The following is a 22022-nucleotide window of genomic DNA, read 5'->3' on the forward strand; positions in this document are numbered from 1 at the left end:
AAAAAAAAAAAAAAAAAAAAAAAAGAATCCTCGTCCAGTGCCTGGCATAGAGCAAGGGCTGACGAAGTGATCACTTACATAATGATTATTGTTCCTACAGTGTTCGCAGGATTGCACAATCTGATTTGAATCTCATACATGGGAAGTAGGCAAACAGGGAAACTGAGGACCAGAGAGGGTGAGTTACTTGGCTAAACCACACAGCTTGCCAGAGGTTTCTTTCTCTCTCTCTGTCTCTCTCTTTCCTTCTTTCTTTCTTTCTTTCTTTTTCTTTTGAGATATAGCCTCACTCTGTTGCCTAGGCTGGAGTGCAATGGCACCATCTTGGCTTAGTGCAACCTCCGTCTCCCTGGGTTCAGGTCATCCCTCCCACCTCAGCCTCCCCAGTAGCTAGGACTACAGGCGTTCGCCACCACACCCAGCTAATTTTTGTATTTTTTGTAGAGATGGGATTTGGCCACATTGCCCAGGCTGGTCTCGAATTCCTGGGCTCAAGTGATCTGCCTGCCTCTGCCTCCCTCAGAGGTCTCTGAGTATGGGGCCTGGAGCCCATACTGCCCTTTTCCCGTGCAGCAGGCCTGATCATCTCAGCGGCTCCCCAGCTTTGTTTTATCTTTTATCCTCAGGGCAGCTGCAGGTCAAGAGAAAGTTATTGTGGCTTCCTGTCACAAAGCCTAGATATCAGTTGTTAGGGCAGATTTTGATAGTTATACAACAAATAAAATCAAAATCTCTCCAAAGTAGCTCCTGCCCTTTCTGGGTGGTGCAAGACAGAGGGGTAGGGGAAAATGCCTTAGAATAAGCAGAAAGTATTTCAGCTCCCTGCCTTCCCATGTGAGCAGAAAGGCTGGGGTTCTTATTTTCTGAGGATCCACTTTCTACATCCCGCTCTAGGCACTTTACTGTCACATCCGTCCCTCACAGCGTCCTGGGGAAGAGGCTGTAACTGGACATTAATGGTCCATTTTCAAGATGAAGAAACTGAGGTAAAGTGACTTCCCCAAGATCCACATCTGGGAAATAGAGGGGCTAGGGATTTTTTTTTTTTTTTTTTAGTTTTGCTCTTGTTACCCAGGCTGGAGTGCAATGGCGCAATCTCGGCTCACCGCAACCTCCACCTCCTGGGTTCAGGTGATTCTCCTGCCTCAGCCTCCCGAGTAGCTGGGGCTACAGGCATCCACCACCATGCCTGGCTAATTTTGTATTTTTAGTAGAGACGGGGTTTCACTGTGTTGGCCAGGATGGTCTTGATCTCTTGACTTCGTGATCCGCCCGCCGCCTCAGACTGCCAAACTGCTGGGATTACAGGAGTGAGCCACCACACACGGCGAGGGGCTGGAATGGATTTTAAGCCTAAGTTTGTGCAATTTTATTTATTTATTTATTTATTTATTTATTTATTTATTTTTTAGGGAGGGAGACAGAGTCTTGCTCTGTCGCCCAGGCCGGAGTACAGTGATGCGGTCTCAGCTCACTGTAACCTCTGCCTCCCAGGTTCAAGCAATTCTCCTGCCTCAGCCTCCTGAGTAGCTGGGACTACAAGCATGCGCCACCACGCCTGGCTAATTTTTGTATTTTTAGTAGAGATGGGGTTTCACCATATTGGCCAGGCTAGTCTCGAACACCTGGCCTCAAGTGATCCGCCCGCCTCTGCCTCCCAAAGTGCTGGGATTACAGGCATGAGCCACTGTGCTTGGCCAGTTTGCACAATTTCAAGCCTCGAATTGCTCTTCATTCGGCTTATGGGCAAGATATTGGGACAAAAAAGACATACTTCATTTATTAATTCAACACTCAATCATTCACCAACGATTGGTTAAAAAATAACTTGTCCTTTGGTATATGCCTTACATGTCTGGGCACAAAGCTGGTCTTCATGAAACCATGGGTTGTTAAAGCAGCAGGGCCCCTCAGAAATCTGGCCTATCGCCTCCGTTTTACAGATAGGTAGCCTGAGGCTTAGTGAGGGGAAAGGCTTATGCTAGGTCATACAAACAGTCAGAACTAGCAGATCTCAAGGTTGCGCATTCTCCACTATTATTATTTCTTCTTCTTTTTGCTTCCTTCTTCCTCCTTCTGCTTCTTTCTTCTTCCTTTTTATTTTTATGTATTTATTTATTCTTTTGAGACAGAGTCTCACTCTGTCACCCAGGCTGGAGTCCAGTGGCACACTCTTGGCTCACTACAACTTCCATCTCCTGGGTTCAAGCGATTTTCCTGCCTTAGCCTCCTGAGTAGCTGGAATTACAGGTGTGTGCCACCACACTCAGCTAATTTTTGTATATTTAGTAGAGATGGGGTTTCACCATGTTGGCCAGGCTAGTCTCGAACTCCTGACCTCAAATGATCCACCTGCCTCAGCCTCCCAAAGTGCTGGGATTACAGACGTGAGCCACCGCACCTGGCCTCTTTCAGAGACAGAGTCTCACTCTGTTGTGAGGCTGGAGTGCAGTGGTGCGATCATAGCTCACTGCAGCCTCAAACTCCTGGGCTCAAGTGATTCTCCCACCTCAGCCTCCCAAGTATCTGGGACTACAGATATGTGCCACTATGCCTGGCTAATATTTTATTTTTTGTAAAGGTGGGGTTGCATGTTGCCAAGGCTGATCTTGAACTCCTGGCCTGAAAAGATCCTCCTACCTCTGCCTCCCAAAGTGCTGGGATTACAAGCATGAGCCACCACCCACCATTCTTTGTTTTATTTTAATTTTTTTATTGGAAACAGGCTGGTATGTTGCCATGTTGCCCAGGCTGGTATCAAACTCCTGGGCTCAAGAGATCCACCTGCCTCAGCCTCCCAAAGTGCTAGGATTAAAAGTGTGAGCCACTGTCCCCATTTTTAAACTCTGTATAGATCTCTCCTTACTGCCTCCCTGAGAAATGGTCATCTATCTCCTGCTTGGGTATACTCAGTGACAGGGAGCTCATTACCTCCTGAGGCTGCCTGTTCCCATTATTGTTCAACTATGACTATTAGGAAGTTCCCCCTTATATTGAACTAAATACCATCCAGTTCAGTTATTCTTTTTTTTTTTTTTTTTTGAGACGGAGTCTTGCTCTGTCACCCAGGCTGGAGTGCAGTGGCCGGATCTCAGCTCACTGCAAGCTCCTCCTCTCGGGTTCACGCCATTCTCCTGCCTCAGCCTCCCAAGTAGCTGGGACTACAGGCACCCACCACTTCGCCCGGCTAGTTTTTTGTATTTTTTAGTAGAGACGGGGTTTCACCGTATTAGCCAGGATGGTCTCGATCTCCTGACCTCATGATCCGCCCGTCTCGGCCTCCCAAAGTGCTGGGATTACAGGCTTGAGCCACCGCGCCCGGCCTCAGTTATTCTTATGTAGAATATAATATCTGTTGAACTCCTGCTACGTGGCAAGTGCTAAGCACTGGGGAATGTGATGATCTGTAGAACATAGAATGGGTTGTGATCATAAGGCGTGCTCAGTGCTGTGATTGAGGAAACTACTGGAGATCACCTTGGACTCCCTGGCCTGGACATAGCAGGAGGAAGGATCCCCAAGGAAGTGATGTTAGAGCTGAGAAAGATGATAGGGGAAGTAGACAGATGAAGAGAGGAAAGATGGGAGTTTCTGGCAGAAAAAAAAACAGCATGTGCAAAGGCCTGAAGGTTCATAAAAGGTGATGTTTAGAGCAGTCTTTTTTGTTTGTTTGTTTGTTTTTTGAGATGCAGTCTCCTTCTGTCACCCAGGCTGGAGTGCAGTGGCATGACTGCAGTGGCTCACTGCAACCTTCACCTACTAAGTTTAAGTGATTCTTCTGCCTCAGCCTCCTGAGTAGCTGGGACTACAGGTGCCCACCACCACGCCTGGCAGCAATTTTTTGTATTTTTAGTACAGACAGGGTTTCACCATGCTGGCCAGGATGGTCTCAAACTCCTGACCTCGTGATCCGCCAGCCTCGACCTCCCAAAATGCTGGGATTACAGGCATGAGCCACCGCGCCCAGCCTAGAGCAGTATTTTAAAGTCTGATCAGAGCAGACAGCAACACGATGTGGAGGGGAGGAGGAAGGAGATTAGAAGTGCCAGTGGGACCCTGCTTGGCCACATAAGCAATTTGGGACTTATCTATTCCCCTGAATAAACAAGAGAACAAAGGCCGGGCTCGGTGACTCACACCTGTAATCCCAGCACTTTAGGAGGCTGAGGTCAGGAGTTCGAGACCAGTCTGGCCAACATGATGAAACCTTTTTTTTTTTTTGAGACGGAGTCTTGCTCTGTTGCCCAGGCTGGTGTGCAGTGGCTCAATCTCGGCTCACTGCAAGTTCCGCCTCCCGGGTTCACGCCATTCTCCTGCCTCAGCCTCCCGAGTAGGTGGGACTACAGGCGCCCACCACCATGCCCAGCTAATTTTTTGTATTTTTAGTAGAGACGGGGTTTCCCCATTTTAGCCAGGATGGTCTCGATCTCCTGACCTCGTGATCCACCCGCCTCAGCCTCCCAAAGTGGTGGAATTACAGGTGTGAGCCACCATGCCTGGCCGATGAAACCTAGTCTCTATGAAAAATGCAAAAATTGGCCAGGTGTGGTGGCTCACACCTGTAATCCCAGTACTTTGGGAGGCTGAGGTGGGCGGATCACCTGAGGTCAGGAGTTTGAGACCAGCTTGACCAACATGGAGAAACCCTGTCTCTATTAAAAATACAAAACTAGCTGGGCATGGTGTCTCATGCCTGTAATTCCAGCTACTCGGGAGGCTGAGGCAGGAGAATCGCTTGAACCCAGGAGGCGGAGGTTGTGGTGAGCCGAGATTGCACCATTGCACTCCAGCCTGGGCAACAAAATCAAAACTCCGTCTCAAAAAAAAAAAAAAATAAATTAGCTGGGCATGGTGGCTCATGCCTGTAATTCCAGCTACTTGGGAGGCTGAGGCAGGAGAATCACTTGAACCCAGGAGGCGGAGGTTGCAGTGAGCTGAGATGGCGCCACTGCACTCCAGCCTGGGTGACAGAGTGAGACTCTGTCTCAAAAGAAAAAAAAAAAACAAAAACTAAATTGGAATCCCATGGGTCTCAGGCTTTGGCACTCTGCCTGCCTGGGGGAGGCCTTATTTAGCTTGGCCCAGCCCTGCTGAGCTTTCCTTGGGAATGTCTATATATAGGGGAAGGGGGCAGCCCAGTTGTCACTGTCCATCTGCATTCCTTGGTGTCCAACCCCCATTTCCTGGCCCCAGAGCCTGCTATCGGTTGTCTTGGTGCTCTTTCTGTCAACGTAGTCACTGTCCACAAGTCTTGCCTACTCCCCAGTGCCCAGCCTTTACCTTGTGGATTCTCAGGGTGGGTTCCCTCTGGACTTGCTTTGCCCACCCCTTTACTCCCCAGATGACCAGATTTCTTCACTGAGCTCTAGGAAGGGGCCAGCTACCCCTTTACCACTTAAATAACCTTCCCTTGCCTACTCCTTACCCCAAAAAAGTGAATCCAAACACCCTTTCCATGGAGAAGGTAACTTTGAGAGAAGGATCTTTGCTTTCAATGATTATTTCTCCTCCAAATGCACTTCCTCCTCTCCTCCATCCCTCCATACATTTTTCCATCTAGACAGGTCCCCCAAGGACTGTCTGTCCCAACTTCCTTCCAGTCGGGATTAATAATAAGAATCATCAACATGGGTGGGCATGGTGCCTCATGCCTGTAATTCTAGTACTTCGGGAGGCCAAGGATTCAAGGATGCCTTGAGCCTAGGAGTTCGAGACCAGCCTGGGCAACATGGTGAAACCCCATCTCTACAAAAAATACAAAAAAGGAAAACAAAAAAAGCCAGGGGTGGTGGTGCACTGCTAGTCCCAGCTACTCGGGAGGCTGAGGTGGGAGGATCACTTGAGCCCAGGAGATTGAGGCTGCAGTGAGCTATAATAGTACCACTGCACATCAGCCTTGGTGACAGAGTGAGTATAGACCTTTATGATTTACAAATCTCTGCAGTCAAATGGAGATAATAATAGTTGCTATCTCATAGGAGGAGCACTAGATGAGATCATGTTAAAATGCTTAGCACAGTGTGTGGCACATTGTGGGGGTTCAGTATACAGTGGCCTAGCTGTCACTTTCCCCTCCTTCTATCCCCTACCCCTTACCATGGTTCAAAGACAGGACATTCCTCTTGCCAAGCATCAACGCTGTGTACCCGGCACAAGCTAGGTGACTTTTACCTGGGTTCCCATTTACCATGTTCTCTCTGTGAGGGAGACCCCACAGAGAGGTCCATTCCCACAGATGAAGAAATGACTCAGAGAGGCACTGCTACCTGCCCAAGGTCACACAGCTCACAGAGGCTGGCCTTGGATCTTGGGTTTTGGACTTCAAGGCTTGTACTCTCCCCGTTTTACCATGCTGCCTCACTCTTTACTACTCTGATAGTCCTTACCATCTTGGAGCTAGTGTGCTTCCTTGGTCGGGGGGACTCCAAGGCGGTGGAACAGGGCGGGACTTCCTCACAAGAATCTAGGACGTCAAGGCCTGCCACCTGCTTGGAGGCTTAAATTTCTCTGCAAGGGCCCTTGGCTAAATTAGGTAATGGGTTCAGACTGTGGGAGGGGTGGGGCTCACCGACCCCAGGATCTGATTGGGCAGGGTCTCCAGTGCTGGGGAGCAGGGAGGTGGGAGGGGAGGGTGCCCCTACAAATCCCCGGGGCTAGAGCAGGCCAGGGCATCTTTGGGTGGCGGAGTGCAAAGGAGGCGACCTGCAGCAGAGGAGTCCTGGTCACCAGCAACCATGGTAAGGACAAGAGGGAACTTTGTGCCTTTACTTGCGGGAGCACTCTGGACCTCTTTCAGGCCAGACCTGAGTGCTTTGTGGGGCAGTAACTGGGATGTTTGAGGTTGGAGCATGGAGGTTCCTGGAACCCAGGTGTCTTAGAGGAAGGCCTTTGACTTTTCTTGAAAGGGGAGGGCTGGGATATTCCAGAGATTGATCCTCAAGGCTTGCTGACTGCCTACTCACCTTCGGAAACTTCCAGCAGTGTCATTCGTAGACCTGTGAAGAGCTCTTAGCTTGTTTCCTTCACACAATGGGGACTCTGAGGGGTCAGAGTGAGTCACCCAGCAGGCCAGTGGCAGGGGTGAGCCAGGAGCCTGGCCAAACCCTCCTATCATCATGGAGAGAAGAAAGCCTCGTCCAGAAGACAGGAGGTGGGCAGGGTGTGGGGCCTGCTCAGATGCAGGGCTCTGGGAGCCCTGAGGATGATGGGAAGGGGCAGAAGATGACAGACCAGAGTTAGAGAGACTCCGCTCTCCTAGAGAGGGGTTCTGATTTGGAGCTGTTGTTTTCGTCTGAGATCCCCCTGCCCACTTCACCTCAAGGAGTAACTAGATCCTGGAGGCCAGCTGCTGTTGCCCATGCCTGACTAAAAATAGCCTGCCCTCCTGGCACAGGGAAAGAGGAGGAGAGGAAGGAGGGGGAGAAGGAGGAGGGCCGGCAGCCAGCCGGCTGAAGAGCTCCTTGGAAGCCTCACCCCGTCCTCACTGCCAGCCTCAATCCAAAGCCTCTGACCCAGATGGCCTGGCTTGGGTATGACCTGGAAACCCCTGCAGATATCTCACTTTCAGGTCAAGGCCTCCATCACATTCTGCCCAGCATGAGGGGCCTTTTCTCCAATGACTGAATCCTAAGAAGGAAGCTTACAGTCTCCGACTCTGCCAGTTCTCTGGGGGGCGGGATGATGTGTCCTCTGTCTCTTCTTGGTGGTCCCAGTGCCTGATCTGCGGCCTGACGTGCAGCAAGTACTCAATAACTTTGTGTTGCATTATTATTTATTTGAGAACAAACATTTTATTGAGCAACTATTAAAGTACCGGGCACCACTAGGAGCTACAGAAAACTGGAAAATAGTGCTGGAATGGTGCTAGCCTTTACAAAACCCTTTCACACCCCTGATATCTCATCCCTGAAAAGCTACAGAGAAAAGATGAATGCATGCTAAGTGACTTGCCTAAGGTCACTGGGGGGTTCCTGACTTGGCCTTCAATTGACAAGTGAGAAGGCCTTGGGCTTAATTTGTTGTCTCCTCTCTTTTTCTCAAAACTGGGGTCACAGGCCACGTGTGGTGGCTCACGCCTGTAATGCCATCACTTTGGGAAGCCGAGGCGGGCAGATCACTTAAGGTCGGGAGTTCAAGACCAGCCTGACCAACATGGAGAAACCTCATCTCTTCTAAAAATACAAAATTAGCTGGGCATTGTGGTGCATGCCTATAATCCCAGCTACTCAGGAGGCTGAGGGAGAAGAATTGCTTGAACCTGGGAGGCGGGGGTTGCGGTTGTGGTGAGCTGAGATTGTGCCATTGCACTGCAGCCTGGGCAACAAGAGCAAAACTCCATCTCAAAAACAAAACAAAACAAAAAAACTGGGGTCAGGCCAGGCATGGTGGCTCACGTCTGTAATCCCAACACTGGGAAGCCAAGGTGGGTGGATCACCTGAAGTCAGGAGTTCAAGACTAACCTGGCCAACATGGTGAAACCCCGTCTCTACTAAAAATACAAAAATTAGCTGGGCGTGTTGGCACATGCCTTCCCAGCTACTTGGGAGGCTGAGGGAGGAGAATCGCTTGAACCCAGGAGGTGGAGGTTGCAGTAAGCCGAGATCACACCATTGTACTCCAGCCTGGGCAACAGGGTGAGACTCTGTCACAAAAACAAAAAACAAACAAAAACAAAAATTGGGGTCAGAAGCTGGGCACAGTGACTCAAGCCTGTAGTCCTAGCACTTTGGGAGGCCGAGGTGGGAGGATCACTCGAGCCCAGAAGTTCAAAACAAGCCTGTGTAATATAGTGGGACTCTGTCTCTACAAAAACTTTAAAAAATTAGTCAGGCATGGTGTACACTATAGTCCCAGCTACTCAGGAGGCTGAGGCGGGACGACTGCTTGAGCCGAGGAGGTTGAGGCTGCAGTGAGCTATGATCACACTACTGCACTCCAGCCTGTGTGACAGAGCAAGACAAAACAAAACTGTGATTGGGTGCTGTGCGGGCACACAATTATGTGGCAAGTTTGAAGTTGTTCTTTTGGAGGACCAAGAAGCGCTGAGAGAGTGAGGGTTGGAAAGAATGGGGTTGAGGAGAGCAACTGCCCTGGGGCTGCCTCTTCAGCTCAGACTTTCTCTGTGTCTCCTGCAGACGGACCAGCAGGCTGAGGCCAGGTCCTACCTCAGCGAGGAGATGATCGCTGGTGAGTGAGGTGCAGCAGGTTGGGGGCTGGGTGGATGTATGCTGGGGACATGTTTGCCTCTGGGCAGGGTTGGGGGGGTAGATGTGAGGCTGACAGTCCAGCTGGCCTCACCTCTGCCCTCTGCCCTCCGCCCTCCCGTGCAGAGTTCAAGGCTGCCTTTGACATGTTTGATGCTGATGGTGGTGGGGACATCAGCGTCAAGGAGTTGGGCACGGTGATGAGGATGCTGGGCCAGACACCCACCAAGGAGGAACTGGACGCCATCATCGAGGAGGTGGATGAGGACGGTGAGCGGGTGTCCCTTGGAGGCAGGGGACGGTGTGGAAAGGCGGCAGCGGCTGGGCTCAGGCTCAGTCCACCACCTGCTCCCCACAGGCAGCGGCACCATCGACTTCGAGGAGTTCTTGGTCATGATGGTGCGCCAGATGAAAGAGGACGCAAAGGGGAAGAGCGAGGAGGAGCTGGCCGAGTGCTTCCGCATCTTCGACAGGTGCGCTGGGGGCCTGGGAGCCGAGGGAGGGGCTGAGCAGTCAGAGCCTGCCGGCAGCGCTGGAGGGTTTCCCGGGTTAGGGGTGCGGAAGCGGGGCGGGGAGTGTGGTGGACAGGGCAGCTCGCCCTGGCCCTGAGCCCTGCCCTGACCCTTGGACCTGAAGGAATGCAGATGGCTACATCGACCCGGAGGAGCTGGCTGAGATTTTCAGGGCCTCTGGGGAGCACGTGACGGACGAGGAGATCGAATCTCTGATGAAAGACGGAGACAAGAACAATGACGGCCGCATTGACTTCGACGGTGAGGGAGGGCCACGGGGGCTTGGGAAGAGTGGGTGGGAGCCACAGGGGACGGCGAGCACTGGTGCCTGGCTCCCGTGCAGTGTCTTTGGCCTTGTGGGCTGGGCTGGGCATAACTTCAAAAGTTCCCCTAGTCTCCTGGGGGCGGGTATAGAAGCACCCACGACTCTGTGCAGTTTATCAATTAATGACCAGGCAGGGGGGGCGTGGTGGCTCAGGACTGTAAAATCCTGGAACTTTGGGAGGATGAAGCGGGAGGATTGCTTGAGGCCAGGAGTTCGAGACCAGCCTGGGTAACATAGTGAGACCCTGTCTTTACAAAAAATAAAATAAAAAGGCGGGCGTGGTGGTATGTGCCTGTGGTCACAGTTGCTCCAGGGGCTTAGGTGGGAGGATTGCTTGAGCCCAGGAGATTGAGGCTGCAATGAGCTATGATTGTGCCACTGCACTCTAGCCTGGGCAACAGACCTTGGCGACCTTGGCGACAGAGCGAGACTGTGTCTCAACAAAAATAAAAAAAAGTCATCCCCTCTGTGTGGCTGGAGCCCTGGCCTGGCCTCTGTGTCCCCAGTGGGACCCCTGACCCTCTCCCTCTCCTTTCCCACAGAGTTCCTGAAGATGATGGAGGGCGTGCAGTAAGGAGTGGTCAGTCGCCTCCACCAAGATCACGTGTCCCTAGGGTGTGGGAGACTCCGCCCTGCCGGGTCCCCACCAGGGAGGCACGGCCCCTTGTGGGTCTTTGTCTGCAAGGAATAAAAGCAAATGTTCCAAAACTCGTGGCCTGAATGGGGGGAAAGCCGGGAACAGTGGGTCTCAAAGGTTGCGGTCCAGGGCGCCATCCCAGCTGGCACCACCTGGAGCACCCTCAGGGATCCTGGGAGAGGCTGTCGGAGCTGCGGGATGTGGGAGCAGCGAGATGCGGAAGGGAGCTGGGCCCTGGAGCCCGAGGCAGGCTCTGCAGGTTCACGGCTGGCTCCCGACAGCTGGCGCTGGGTGTGCGCAGCTTGACGGACGGGGCAGTGGTGGCTCCAGGAGGCTGCAGGGGCTTGGAGTTGAGTCAGGATGAGCCAGCAGACTGCGGAGGGGTCCCGGGACTGCAGGTAGGGTGAGGGGGTGGGAGAGGCTAGAACCCTGGGGAGCTGGGAAGCTCCCTCACTTCCCCACCGTCCTTCTTTTCTGGAATGTTGGCATCTTAGATGTTGTCATAGCTGCCACCTTCTGCAGGCTCCCTAGCTGGGGAGAGGGGGAGTAGGTGCCCATCCATGCCAGGTAGCATTGTTTCTGCTTGACCTTTTACTTCCTCTTTTCTTCCAAGTGCTTAATCCTCGCTTTCTACTGGTGGTGGTAGGGGAGGGTGGAGGCACTCACTAAGGAGATTCTGATCTCATCATTTGACCCCAGATCTCTGCCTCCATCCAGTCTCAGCCAGTGCACTCTACAGAGGGCCATCAGCACCAGCGAGCTAAAGTATCTGACCTGGCCACTGCCCTATTGAAAGTAGTTCGGTGCTCCTCACTGCCTCTAGAATGAGATCCAAATTCCTTCCCTCCCTCCCTCTCTTTCTTTCCACAGCCACACTGGGCAATTTATTCCTGATATGGACCTGGAGTACATTTTCAAGCCCTTGGTACTTTGCACATGTTGTTTGCCCTCCCTGGAATGCCCTTGTCTTTCTTATAAGCTGGCAGATTCTTCAACCTACAAGACCCAGCTCAGATACCATCTCTTCCCTTGAACCCTCCCCTCACTGGCTATTTGCTGCTGTAGTGATTTGTATACAACAGGTATCAGATCACAGCTAATTAAGTGTAGGGGGTAGTTTAGCTTTAGAGACAGAATGCCTGAGTGTGAGTGCTCACTGCCTGTGACAAACTAAACCACTCTGTGCCTCAGTTTTCTCACCTGTAAAATGGGGATAATGATAGTACACACAGGGTTGTGAGAAGAAGTTAGTGTGTGCAAAGTGCTTATAGCAGTGCCTGGCACATAGCAAGCATTTTTTTTTTTTTTTCTTTTTAACAGTTTTGCTCTTGTCACCCAGGCTGGGGTGCAGTGGCACAGTCTTGGCTCACTGCAACCTCCACCTCCTGGGTTCAAGCGATTCTCCTGCCTTAGCCTCTCGAATAGCTCGGATTACAGGCGCCTACCACCATGCCTGGCTAATTTTTGTATTTTTAGTAGAGACCAGGTTTCGCCATGTTGGCCACGCTGGTCTTGAGCTCCTGACTTCAGGTGATCCGCCTGCCTCAGCCTCCCAAAGTGCTGGGATTACAGACATGAGCCACCATGCCTGGCCTTCTGTTTTTTTTTTTTTTTTTTGAGATGGAATCTCGCTCTGTCGCCCAGGCTGGAGTGCAATGGCGCGATCTCGGCTCACTGCAAGCTTCGCCTCCCGGGTTCATGCCATTCTCCTGCCTCAGCCTCCCGAGTAACCAGGACTACAGGCACCTGCCACCACGCCCGGCTAATTTTTTTTGTATTTTTAGTAGAGTCGGGGTTTCACCGTGTTAGCCAGGATGGTCTTGATCTCCTGACCTCGTGATCCGCCCTCCTTGGCCTCCCAAAGTGCTGGGATTACAGGCTTGAGCCAACTCGCCCAGCCCTGTTTTGTTTTTTAAATGAGACAGGGTCTCACTCTGTTGCCCAGGCTGGAATACAGTAGGTGATCACAGCTCACTGCAGCCTTGACCTCCTGGGCTCAAGCGATCCTCCTGTCTCAGCCTCCCAAGTAGCTGGGACTACAAATGGGTGACCCCCCACTAGTTTTTGTTATTTTTAGCAGAGATGGAGTCTCACTATGTTACCCAGGCTGGTCTCAAACTCCTGAGCTCAAAGAATCCTCTCACCTTGGCCTCCCAAAATGTTGGGGTTATAGGCATGAGCCACCAAGCCCAGCCTCTATTGTCACCTTGCTCATTGCTTTAGTTCTTTCTCTCCATCTGTCTTTTTCTCTTCTTCCTCTTTTGTCCTATTCATGTTTTTCTGTTTTTATTTCCAGCCAGGATCAGTGCTGGGGTTTGGTAAACATCACTATTTACTGAGTGCCTACTGTATACTGTGCCTTATGGACATTGTCTCATTCACTCACATAACATCCCTAGAGGCAGATGTTGCTTTCTCCACTTTACAGTTGGAAAACTAAGGCCTAGGGAGGTGAAGTACACAGGCACCCAGATAATAACCTAGGTAGTATCACCGTGCACTATGTGGTGTGCACGGGAGCAAGGCTCTTAACTCCGATGCCATCTACCTGTTATTGGTTCTACCTGAATCTTTTTTTTTTTTTTGAATTATATACATATTTTAAAATAGAGACGGAGGCCAGGTGCCATGGCTCACACCTGTAATCCCAGCACTTTGGGAGGCCGAGGCAAGCGGATCACTTGAGGTCAGGAGTTTGAGACCAGCCGGGCCAACATGAAAAAACCTCCTCTACTAAAAATATAAAAATTAGCCAGACACACGCCTGTAATCTTAGCTACTTGGGAGGCTGAGGCAGGAGAATTGCTGGAACCCAAGAGGCGGAGGTTGCGGTGAGCCAAGATTGCGCCACTACACTCCAGCCTGGGTGACAGAGTGAGACTCTGTCTTAAAAAATAACATAGGCCGGGCGTGGTGGCTCATGCCTGTAATCCCAGCACTTTGGGAGGCCAAAGCGGGTGGATGATCTGAGGTTGGGAGTTTGAGACCAGCCTGACCGACATGGAGAAACCCCGTCCCTACTAAAAATACAAAATTAGCCGGGCGTGGTAGCGCATGCCTGTAATTCCAGCTACTTGGGAGGCTGAGGCAGGAGAATCACTTGAACCCAGGAGCCAGAGGTTGCGGTGAACCGAGATTGCACCATTGCACTCCAGCCTGGGCAACAAGAGTGAAACTCCATCTCAAAAAATACATAAAAACAAATCTGATCATGTCACTGCCCTGCTTAAGGCTTCATTAGCTTGCTCTTGCCTCAAGATGAAGTCCAAGTTTTTTTTTTTTAAGAAACTGAATCTCCCTGTCACACAGGGTGAAGTGCAGGTGCACAATCATAGCTCACTGAGGCCTTGAACTCCTAGGTGCAAGGGATCCTCCCCCTCAGCCCCTAGTTATTTTTTGTAGAGATGGGGTCTCACTTTGTTATCCAGGCTAGCCCAAGTATCTTAATATGGCCTTCCAGCCTATTATGACCTGACGTCTATGCGACTTCCCCATCCTTTATTCTTCTTTTTTTTTTTTTTTTTGAGACAGAGTTTTGAGTTTTGCGTTTGTCAGCCAGGCTGGAGAGCAGTGGCGTGATCTCAGCTCACTGCAACCCCTGCCTCCCAAGTTCAAGCAGTTCTCCCACCTCAGCCTCCCGAGTAGTTGGGACTACAGGCACCACATGCCCGGCTAATTTTTATGTTTTTAAGAGACAGGGTTTCACCATGTTGGCCAGGGTGGTCTTGAACTCCTGAGCTCAGCTAATCTGCCTGCCTTGGACTTGCAAAGTTCTGGGATTATAAGCATGAGCCACCACTCCCAGCTGTGTATTCCTCTCCTTACATACTCCTGAACTTGCTATCCAAGGAATGTGCATCTCCCTCAGGTCTCAATTCCCTTCTCCAAAAACCTTTCCTTGACCCTCCTATTCTATTGGGTGCTCCACCTATGAACTTTCCTGGCTATATGTGAGTTCAGCACCCAACCTTTATTGAGTGCTTACTATCTACCAGGCATTGTTCTAAGGTCCTTCCACTGTCTTATGAGGTAGGTGCTAGTATTTTCATTTTACGGAGAGGTTAAATGTAACTGCCTACATGTTTACGGGCAAATGGAGGCGGAGCCAGGATCCTGAAACAGTTCTGCTTACCTGGTCTGAGCCTTTTTTTCTTTTGGAGATGGAGTCTTGCTCTCGTTGCCAACTGGAATGCAATGGGTGATTTGGCTCACTGCAATCTCCGCCTCCCAGGTTCAAGCGATTCTCCTGCCTCAGCCTCCTGAGTGGCTGGGATTACAGGCACTTGCCACCATGCCTGGCCAATTTTTTGTATTTTTAGTAGAAACGGGGTTTCATCATTTTGGCCAGGCTGGTCTCAAACTCCTGACCTCAGGTGATCCGGCCTCCCAAAGTGCTGGGATTACAGGCATGAGCCACCGTGCCCAGACTGGTCTGAGCTCTTAATCACTGGGCTGTATGGCACATATTCCCCAGTCCCCCAAGCAGAGGGCCTTTATCTTGCAGGAATTCAATAAAATGGGAATCATAATAATCAGATATTCAAATACTTCCTGACCAGGCTTTTTTTTGTTGCAAGTGCCAGAAATCTAAATAAAACGGACTTAAACCAAAAAGGGATTTGTTGGTTCATTGAACTGGGATGGCAAAGCATGAACTGGAGGCCAGAGTCTCAGCTAATGTCGTCTCTCCAGCTCCCAGCTGTTGGTCTCTGCTTAGTTTTCTTCTGTCTGCAGCGGGCTCCCCCAGCAGCTGAGACCGATTCCCTTCTCTTTCAGCAACCTCATTAGTAAAATAACTTTACTCTCTCCCAGTGATTAATTTCAGAGAACACCAATTGAATCTGAACTACAGTTTAGACCTGTGACTGGCCTAAGGCAGGCCATGTGGCCATCTAGGGTACCAAACACCATGACCAAGGACCACATGGCAGACAAAAACACATCCACCACAGTTAGCATTTGAAACATTTCTTTCAGAGATAAGGTCTTACTCTGCTGCCTAGGCTGGAGGGCAGTGGTACAATCACAGCTTACTATAACCTTGAATTTCTGGCCCCAAGTGATCCTCCAATCTTGGCCTCCCAAGATCTTGAGATTGCTGATATGAACCACCAAGCCCGGCCAGCATTTATTTTTCTTTTAAAATTTATTATTTGAGACGGGGGTCTCACTGTGTTGCCCAGGCTGGTCTTGAATTCTTAAGTTCAAGCAATCCTCCTGCCTCCGCCTCCCAAAGTGCTAGGATTACAGGCAGTGAGCCACTACACCCGGCCCTGGCCAGCATTTGTTGACTAATTTAGTGCCAGGCTCTGAGCTCTATTTTTCTCCAGTATCCGCTAACCTAGTGATTTTCAACCCTGGGAGACCTTCAGAACCTGGAGGGCAGTTTGGGGTCAAGAATTAGCCTAACAAGTTCCAGGTGATGCTGGTGCTGCTGGAAGGACCACATTCTAAGAATATTGCTCTAAATTTTGTTCTTAACTAGACCACAGCAATGACATCACTTGGAAACTATTTAGAAACCAAAATAAATAAACAGACTGGATCTTAGGCTCCACTTCACACCTACCGAAAATATTTTAATTTTACAAGATCCCAAGTGTATTTGTATGCATGTTAGATTAAGAAAAAACCCAAGAGGAGAGACCTAAGAGCACAACTGTAGACATGAAGGGACCTAACTTCCAATCCCAACCCCTCCCCGCTTCAGGCTCGCACAACCAACCGGCTGCTAACAGACCTGAAGGAGTTGGGTGCAAGGTTGGAGCACATCTGGGTGCTGCTTATCTACTTTGGAGATCTTCCTGAAGGGCTTTGCGGGGGGTGGGGAGAAGGGGCTATCACTTCAACCTACTCTTCCACCTGTCGACCCTTGAGGGGACCCAGCTGGTCAGCAGGGGTTTCCTCCTAGGGGCTCAGAGGCTGGAGACTTCATCAGGCCAGGGAAACGAGGCAGCCCAAGGGGCTGGGGGCTTGCTGGGGGATATACAGCAGGAGGTGACTGTGCCCCCTTGGAGGTGGAGCTCCACAGGGGACTTGGGCTAGAGTCTGGAGACCAGAGCTCAGACCTGAGAGTCCTCCAAGGGAAGGGGCTTTTTCCTGGCTGTCTCCCCAGGCCCTGGACCTGCTTAGGGTGACCTGAGCATTCTTCAGGACAGAACATGGGGTGGCTGTGTGGTGGGATCCTCCCCAACACACACGCTTGTTCCTTCTACAGCTATAGGAGGTTTCAGCCTAAGGTCTGGCTCAGCCTCATCTGCAACACAGCTGAGGGAACTCCAACATTCACTAACATTGCTGGTACACATCACCGACTCCATAGACAGGAAGTATCATTGTGACACTCATTTTATAGATGAAGAAACAGATGCAGAGTCATAAAATAAGGTACAAAGGAATAAATCCTTGTCACCTGACTGCTTGGCCCCACATCCTTAAGTTCCACCTCTGCCTACCCTGAGTACCTCCAACCCTAGTGTAACTACAAGGCAACGACTTGTCTAAAAAAGGACCAAAATGCATTTATTTAATATACATCACAAGGGCTCAACTGAGGCTTAATTTAAAAGACAAAAACAAAACAAAAATAATACCACAGCTCAAGATACAGAGTCCTATACAGAAATCACAAAAAGGACAGACCATCTAAGGAAAAATTAAGAAGACAACACAAGGACAGGCTGGGCAGCCTGGGTCAGGGCTCCTGGCTGGTGACCTGCTTTGAGTAAGTTTCTTGCAGGTACTTCTTAAAAGCTAGAAGAGAACAGGCAGGTCTCAGTGAGTGATGGAGACAGGATGAGTTCATCTTTACTATTTATTACTATTGTTTTTGAGATGGAGCCTCACTCTGTTGACCAAGCTGGAGTGCAGTAGCACGATGTCTGCTCACTGTAACCTCTGCTTCCTAGATTCAAGTGGTTCTCCTGCCTCAGCCTCCAGAGTAGCTGGGCCTACAGGTGCCCACCACCATACCCGGTTAATTTTTTTGTATTTAGTGGAGACCGAGTTTCACCATGTTGGCCAGGCTGGTCTCAAACTGCTGACCTCATGTGATCCACCCGCCTTGGTCTCCCCGCATGCTGGGGTTACAGGCATGAGCCACTGTGCCTGGCCCAGGATGAGTTAATTAAGGTGGGCAAAAGGCAGTTTGACCAGGGATGCAAAGGTGGGAGGAGGTGGAGAAGGAGGGGCTGGTTTTCCAGCCAGGCTTTCTCCCTGCACTGCCCATCCAGGCAGCTCTCCTGGAAGGGCTTGCTTCCAGCGAGACTGGCGGGCACAGGCACGGCACTCTACTAAGCAACCTCTTAACCTGCATTAATATGGAAGAGGTTAATCCCACCTTCCCCCTTTTTGAGACAGGGTCTCACTCTGTTGTCTGGGGTGGAGAGCAGTGCTGTGATCATAGTCCACTGTAACCTCGAATTCCTGGCCTCAAGCTATCCTCCTGCCTTGGCCTCCCCAATAATTTCCCCAAATTATTTATAGCCAAAAATTTTTATTCCGCTATAAAATAATTGCTATTTTATAGCAAACAGGAGCACTGGGGCAGAAGCAGAAGTGGGTTGCTGCCAATACTCCACCCTGCCCCAACCAACCCGGTCCCAACTCACTGGGCTCCTTTTGTTTGAGGGAGCCTTTGAAGGTTGAGGGAGGGATCACCCTGGGCTCAAGGACTGAGGACTCACCTGTGGGGTTTTTCCAGAGCTCGGCAGCATGAGTGTTCAAGGGACTATCAATGTTGGGTTCTGTGGGTGGAGAGAAAGAGGTCAAGGGGGTAGAAGGGGCTGACCCCGGGAAGTCCGGAGAGGTTCCCAAGTTGCATGAGGGGAGGGGGTGGTCTCTAAAGTCACCTCCTAGAAGGCTCTGGATGGACAGCAGAATGGTCCTGACGTCATATAGGGCAGACCACTTGTCCTTCAGGATGTCCAGGCATATGTTACCCTGGGTGTCCACGTTGGGGTGGTAGCAGGGTGTGAGGAATTTCACCGTGGGCGCATTGTAAGGGTAGCCACTGGGGAACTCTAGTGAGAGCTTATACCTCAGGTCTTCATATACCTGGCATTTGGAGAAACAGACGCAGAGTAAGCTCCAGCAGCAGCCTCCTATCCCAACCCAAGCCCCACACAAGGGGTGTGCTAGAACCCTGAGTTTCTCTGGGAGCAGACAGTAGACACGCTGTTGAGCTGGTTCTGATGCTCCCCACTGCCTTTTACAAGTTTTTTTTAATTTAAATTTTTATTTTAGAGACAGGGTTTCACCATGTTTCCCAGGCCAGTCTCGAACTCCTGGGTTCATGTGATCTGCCTGCCTCAGCCTCCCAAAATGCTGGGATTACAGGTGTGAGCCACTGTGCCTAGCCTGATGCTTTCCTCTTATCTGGTGGAGACATCAGTGATTCTTTGGTCTAAGGATTGAAAATTGGCATTCTGTGCTTTATTTCAATTAGAATATTAGTTGCTAATATGTAAAAATTAGGAGAGTTGGCACAGGTTAGGACTCCTGACTCATCTTAAACCTGATCTGCAGCAATGGGAAGCTGCCTTCTTGAGATCTGTGCTCTCCTGTTGGCCAGAGTCCTCACTTCATCCATTTCCTTGCTGTCTGCCCCCCTAAAAACATCTAAGATAGACAGCCCTGCTTTAAACCCACCCTCTTATTGTGCAGAGGGAAAGAACAAGGCCACATGGCTCAGAGAATGTGAACAGTCACAGGTGGAGTGTCTTGTTCCACCAAAGGTTTGAAGCAGAGCTCTCACTGGGATCTCACCTCCCACCTTTCCCCAGACTCACTCACCCATCCCAGCCCTACACTTACTGTTCCAGCTGCTCCATGGATGGTCCCTACCCATTTGAAAAGGTTGTCTGATTCAGGGAAGGCAGAAATCCCTTTATCGCCAGACATCTGGGGAGGAAACACATTTGCTGGAATGTGGAGTACACTTTCGGGCACAGCAAAACTCAGTGGGTGAGCTTTCCCCTTAATCATATATGCATTATCTCACACACACACACACACACACACACACACACGCATATATATACACACACACATATGAGAGATATAGATGGGGTTACCCCATCTCTACAGACACACACACACTCGCTCTGTGGCCCAGGCTGGAGTATAGTAGTGCGCTCAGCTCACTGCAACCTCTGTCACCACGGTTCAAAGGATTCTCGTGCCTCAGCCGCCCGAGTAGCTGGAATTACAGGCATGCACCACCATGCCTGGCTAATTTTTATATTTTTAGTAGAGACAGCGTTTTGCAATGTTGGCCAGGCTGGTCTTGAACTCCTGACCTCAAGTGATCCACCCACCTTAGCCTCCGAAAATGTTGGGATTATAAGGCGTGAGCCACCGTGCCGGCCTCCCCTTAATCTCATCACACTCTGATCCAAAATAAAGCAACCAAATTCATAAGCTAGAAATACCAGAAGGGTGGGGAGTTGGGTGTGGGTGAAGCTTGGTTGGGGCCAGGAAGTAGGGACACACTGGACAGGGAGGGTCTTGTATGACTTCAGGGAAGTGTTTTAGAGATAACTTCATGTGGGGGGATGGAGCTGGGAGGAGGGACTGCTGGAAGAAATGGTGTAGGTGGGGTGTATGAACTTCTTCCCAGGGGGGAGCAAATTACATTGATATTTTACCCCTATGTCTAGCAAAAAAGCTGACAGAGGAAAGGAGGCTACTGAAAATTGGGTGGAAGGCTGGGGTTCTGGGTACTTAGTCACTCACCATGAGGGTCATCAGCTCCTGCTGTAGCCTGCAAAAAGAGCATTCGGGGTTATCTGGGAGTCTGGATGGGCCAGGGCTCCAGATGGTGCATCCTCTCCCATCTGAATCTCTCACGGGGAGCCGTCATGGAGGCTCCCCACTTCGTCAAGGTCAGGCTCAGCTCAGGGTACACTCACCAGATCCACAGGACGATCCTAGCGAGTCCTCACCCTCCCTAATTCCAGACTCCCTCGGGATGATTCTGGCATGTTCTTAATTCCCCAGGCTTTGGCATCTCTTCCTTGCCCGAGTCAACTTCTCCCTTCCCCTGTCTCGCCAAGTCACGAGGGTCCTTGCGCGTCTTCATCTAGGCCCACCCGGGAAGGAGACTGGCAGCGCCCCTACCCTCCCATCCTCCTTCGGGAGAATCTCAAAGAACGGTCTGGGCTCCTGGCGTGTCCCCTGTCTCTCAAATCTCACCCGCTCAAGGAGGTGGGAGTCCCGGAAGTCTCCGCCCTCGGCACCCATGCCCAGGGGAATGCCAGGCCCCGAGCTCCTGGTGTGTTCTCCTGCACCCGCATATCTCCCGCTCCAGGAGGTGGGACGGGGGTGGTCCTAGAAATCTTTGCTCTGGGTCCCAATGCCTAGGGCATGGCAGGCCCAGCGAGTGGTACGCCGCGTCACCCACCTTTTGCCCACGGGACCCCGGGCGGCGCCCCCGCTCGGCTCGGCTCCTTTACGGGCGGCGGTGACGCTAGTGGCTGCCGGGTCGCGGTTTTGGGAAGCCATCCGGGCGGCGTTGGCAGAGAGACAGGAACTCGGAGAACACGACTGCAACTGCAGGGCTGCGGGCCCGCCCGCCCGCGTTTGAATTGTAACCCTCTGGGGGCGTCGACCAATCAGTGACTCGCTTGGGTTTGATCCAGCCAATGGGACGCGCCGGAGCGCTCTGTCGCTGCTCCACTGCTAGACCTACCCACCGGCGCACCACTATTGGGCGGCAGGATCTCGCTTCTGACAGCCGATTGGTAGACGGGCTGCCATTAACTAACGAATCCGTAGCGGATTGGTGGCCTTTGGAAAACGCTAACCATTAAAGGGCCAAGAAAACGTCCATGTGGGACGAACCCCTCCTTAAGGCTACACGCCTTACTCCGCTTGGGAACAGCCGGCACACCCAGCCTTGATCCGATCTCCCTCGGGAAGGGAGTGCCTCCAATCCTGCGGCTCTGGTACCCTTCCCCCAAACCGGAAACCTCTGCTCCTCCCCACAATTATAATCGCCGGGGCATCTTTGCTGGGCCCTAAGTATCTGAAAATCCCAGCGAGGGGAAAAACTAAAGGCTGATGGCCAGAGCAGCAGGCTCCCTATTAGAAAACATAGGTTCATACATCTCCGCAGAGATGACAGGAAAAAAAAAAAAAAAAAAAAAAAAAGACAGCATTGGTTCAGGCCCTGCGCTGTGGCTCACGTCTGTAATCCCAAACACTTTGGAAGGCTCAGGCAGGAGGATCGCTTGAATCCAGGAGTTTAAGACCAGCCTGAGCAACAATATAGGGAGGCCTGTCTCTACTTAAGGGGGGGGGGAAAAAAAAAAAAAAAAGGCTGGTGAGGTGGCACGAACCTGTA

The 22022-nt window shown here is 51.1% G+C and overlaps 2 protein-coding genes across 10 annotated transcripts in view; one reads left to right on the forward strand and one right to left on the reverse strand.

The window, feature by feature from the left end:
• Positions 1 to 10749, forward strand: part of TNNC2 (troponin C2, fast skeletal type) — an 11361-nt gene extending 612 nt beyond the window's left edge. Inside the window, exons 2-7 of one of the 2 annotated variants that reach the window (XM_025398586.1) lie at positions 101 to 178; positions 9136 to 9187; positions 9331 to 9474; positions 9563 to 9677; positions 9841 to 9977; positions 10584 to 10749. In XM_025398586.1, coding sequence (XP_025254371.1) covers positions 9178 to 9187; positions 9331 to 9474; positions 9563 to 9677; positions 9841 to 9977; positions 10584 to 10615 — 438 coding nt within the window. In that variant the 5' untranslated portion in view covers positions 101 to 178; positions 9136 to 9177 and the 3' untranslated portion in view covers positions 10616 to 10749. Of the gene's footprint in view, positions 1 to 100; positions 179 to 6525; positions 6738 to 9135; positions 9188 to 9330; positions 9475 to 9562; positions 9678 to 9840; positions 9978 to 10583 lie in introns of those variants that run through there. The other variant, XM_025398585.1, reaches the window with a different exon arrangement.
• Positions 10750 to 17174: 6425 nt separating this feature from the next.
• Positions 17175 to 21295, reverse strand: UBE2C (ubiquitin conjugating enzyme E2 C). 8 transcript variants are annotated; one of them, XM_025399448.1, is made up of 6 exons: positions 21081 to 21295; positions 20414 to 20441; positions 19493 to 19579; positions 18529 to 18733; positions 18364 to 18423; positions 17175 to 17431 (listed from the first exon to the last, which is right to left on the reverse strand). In XM_025399448.1, exons 1-6 carry the CDS (start codon positions 21179 to 21181, stop codon positions 17373 to 17375), a joined length of 540 nt encoding a protein of 179 aa, XP_025255233.1. In that variant the 5' UTR covers positions 21182 to 21295; the 3' UTR covers positions 17175 to 17372. The 8 variants fall into 8 exon arrangements, with proteins under 8 accessions (XP_025255233.1, XP_025255234.1, XP_025255237.1 ...); XM_025399449.1 differs by lacking the exon at positions 18529 to 18733 and adding an exon at positions 18734 to 18884; XM_025399452.1 differs by having other exon boundaries at positions 20590 to 21219.
• Positions 21296 to 22022: the final 727 nt, after the last annotated feature.

This window comes from Theropithecus gelada, chromosome 10 (assembly GCF_003255815.1).
Source record: "Theropithecus gelada isolate Dixy chromosome 10, Tgel_1.0, whole genome shotgun sequence".
NCBI lineage: Eukaryota > Metazoa > Chordata > Mammalia > Primates > Cercopithecidae > Theropithecus > Theropithecus gelada.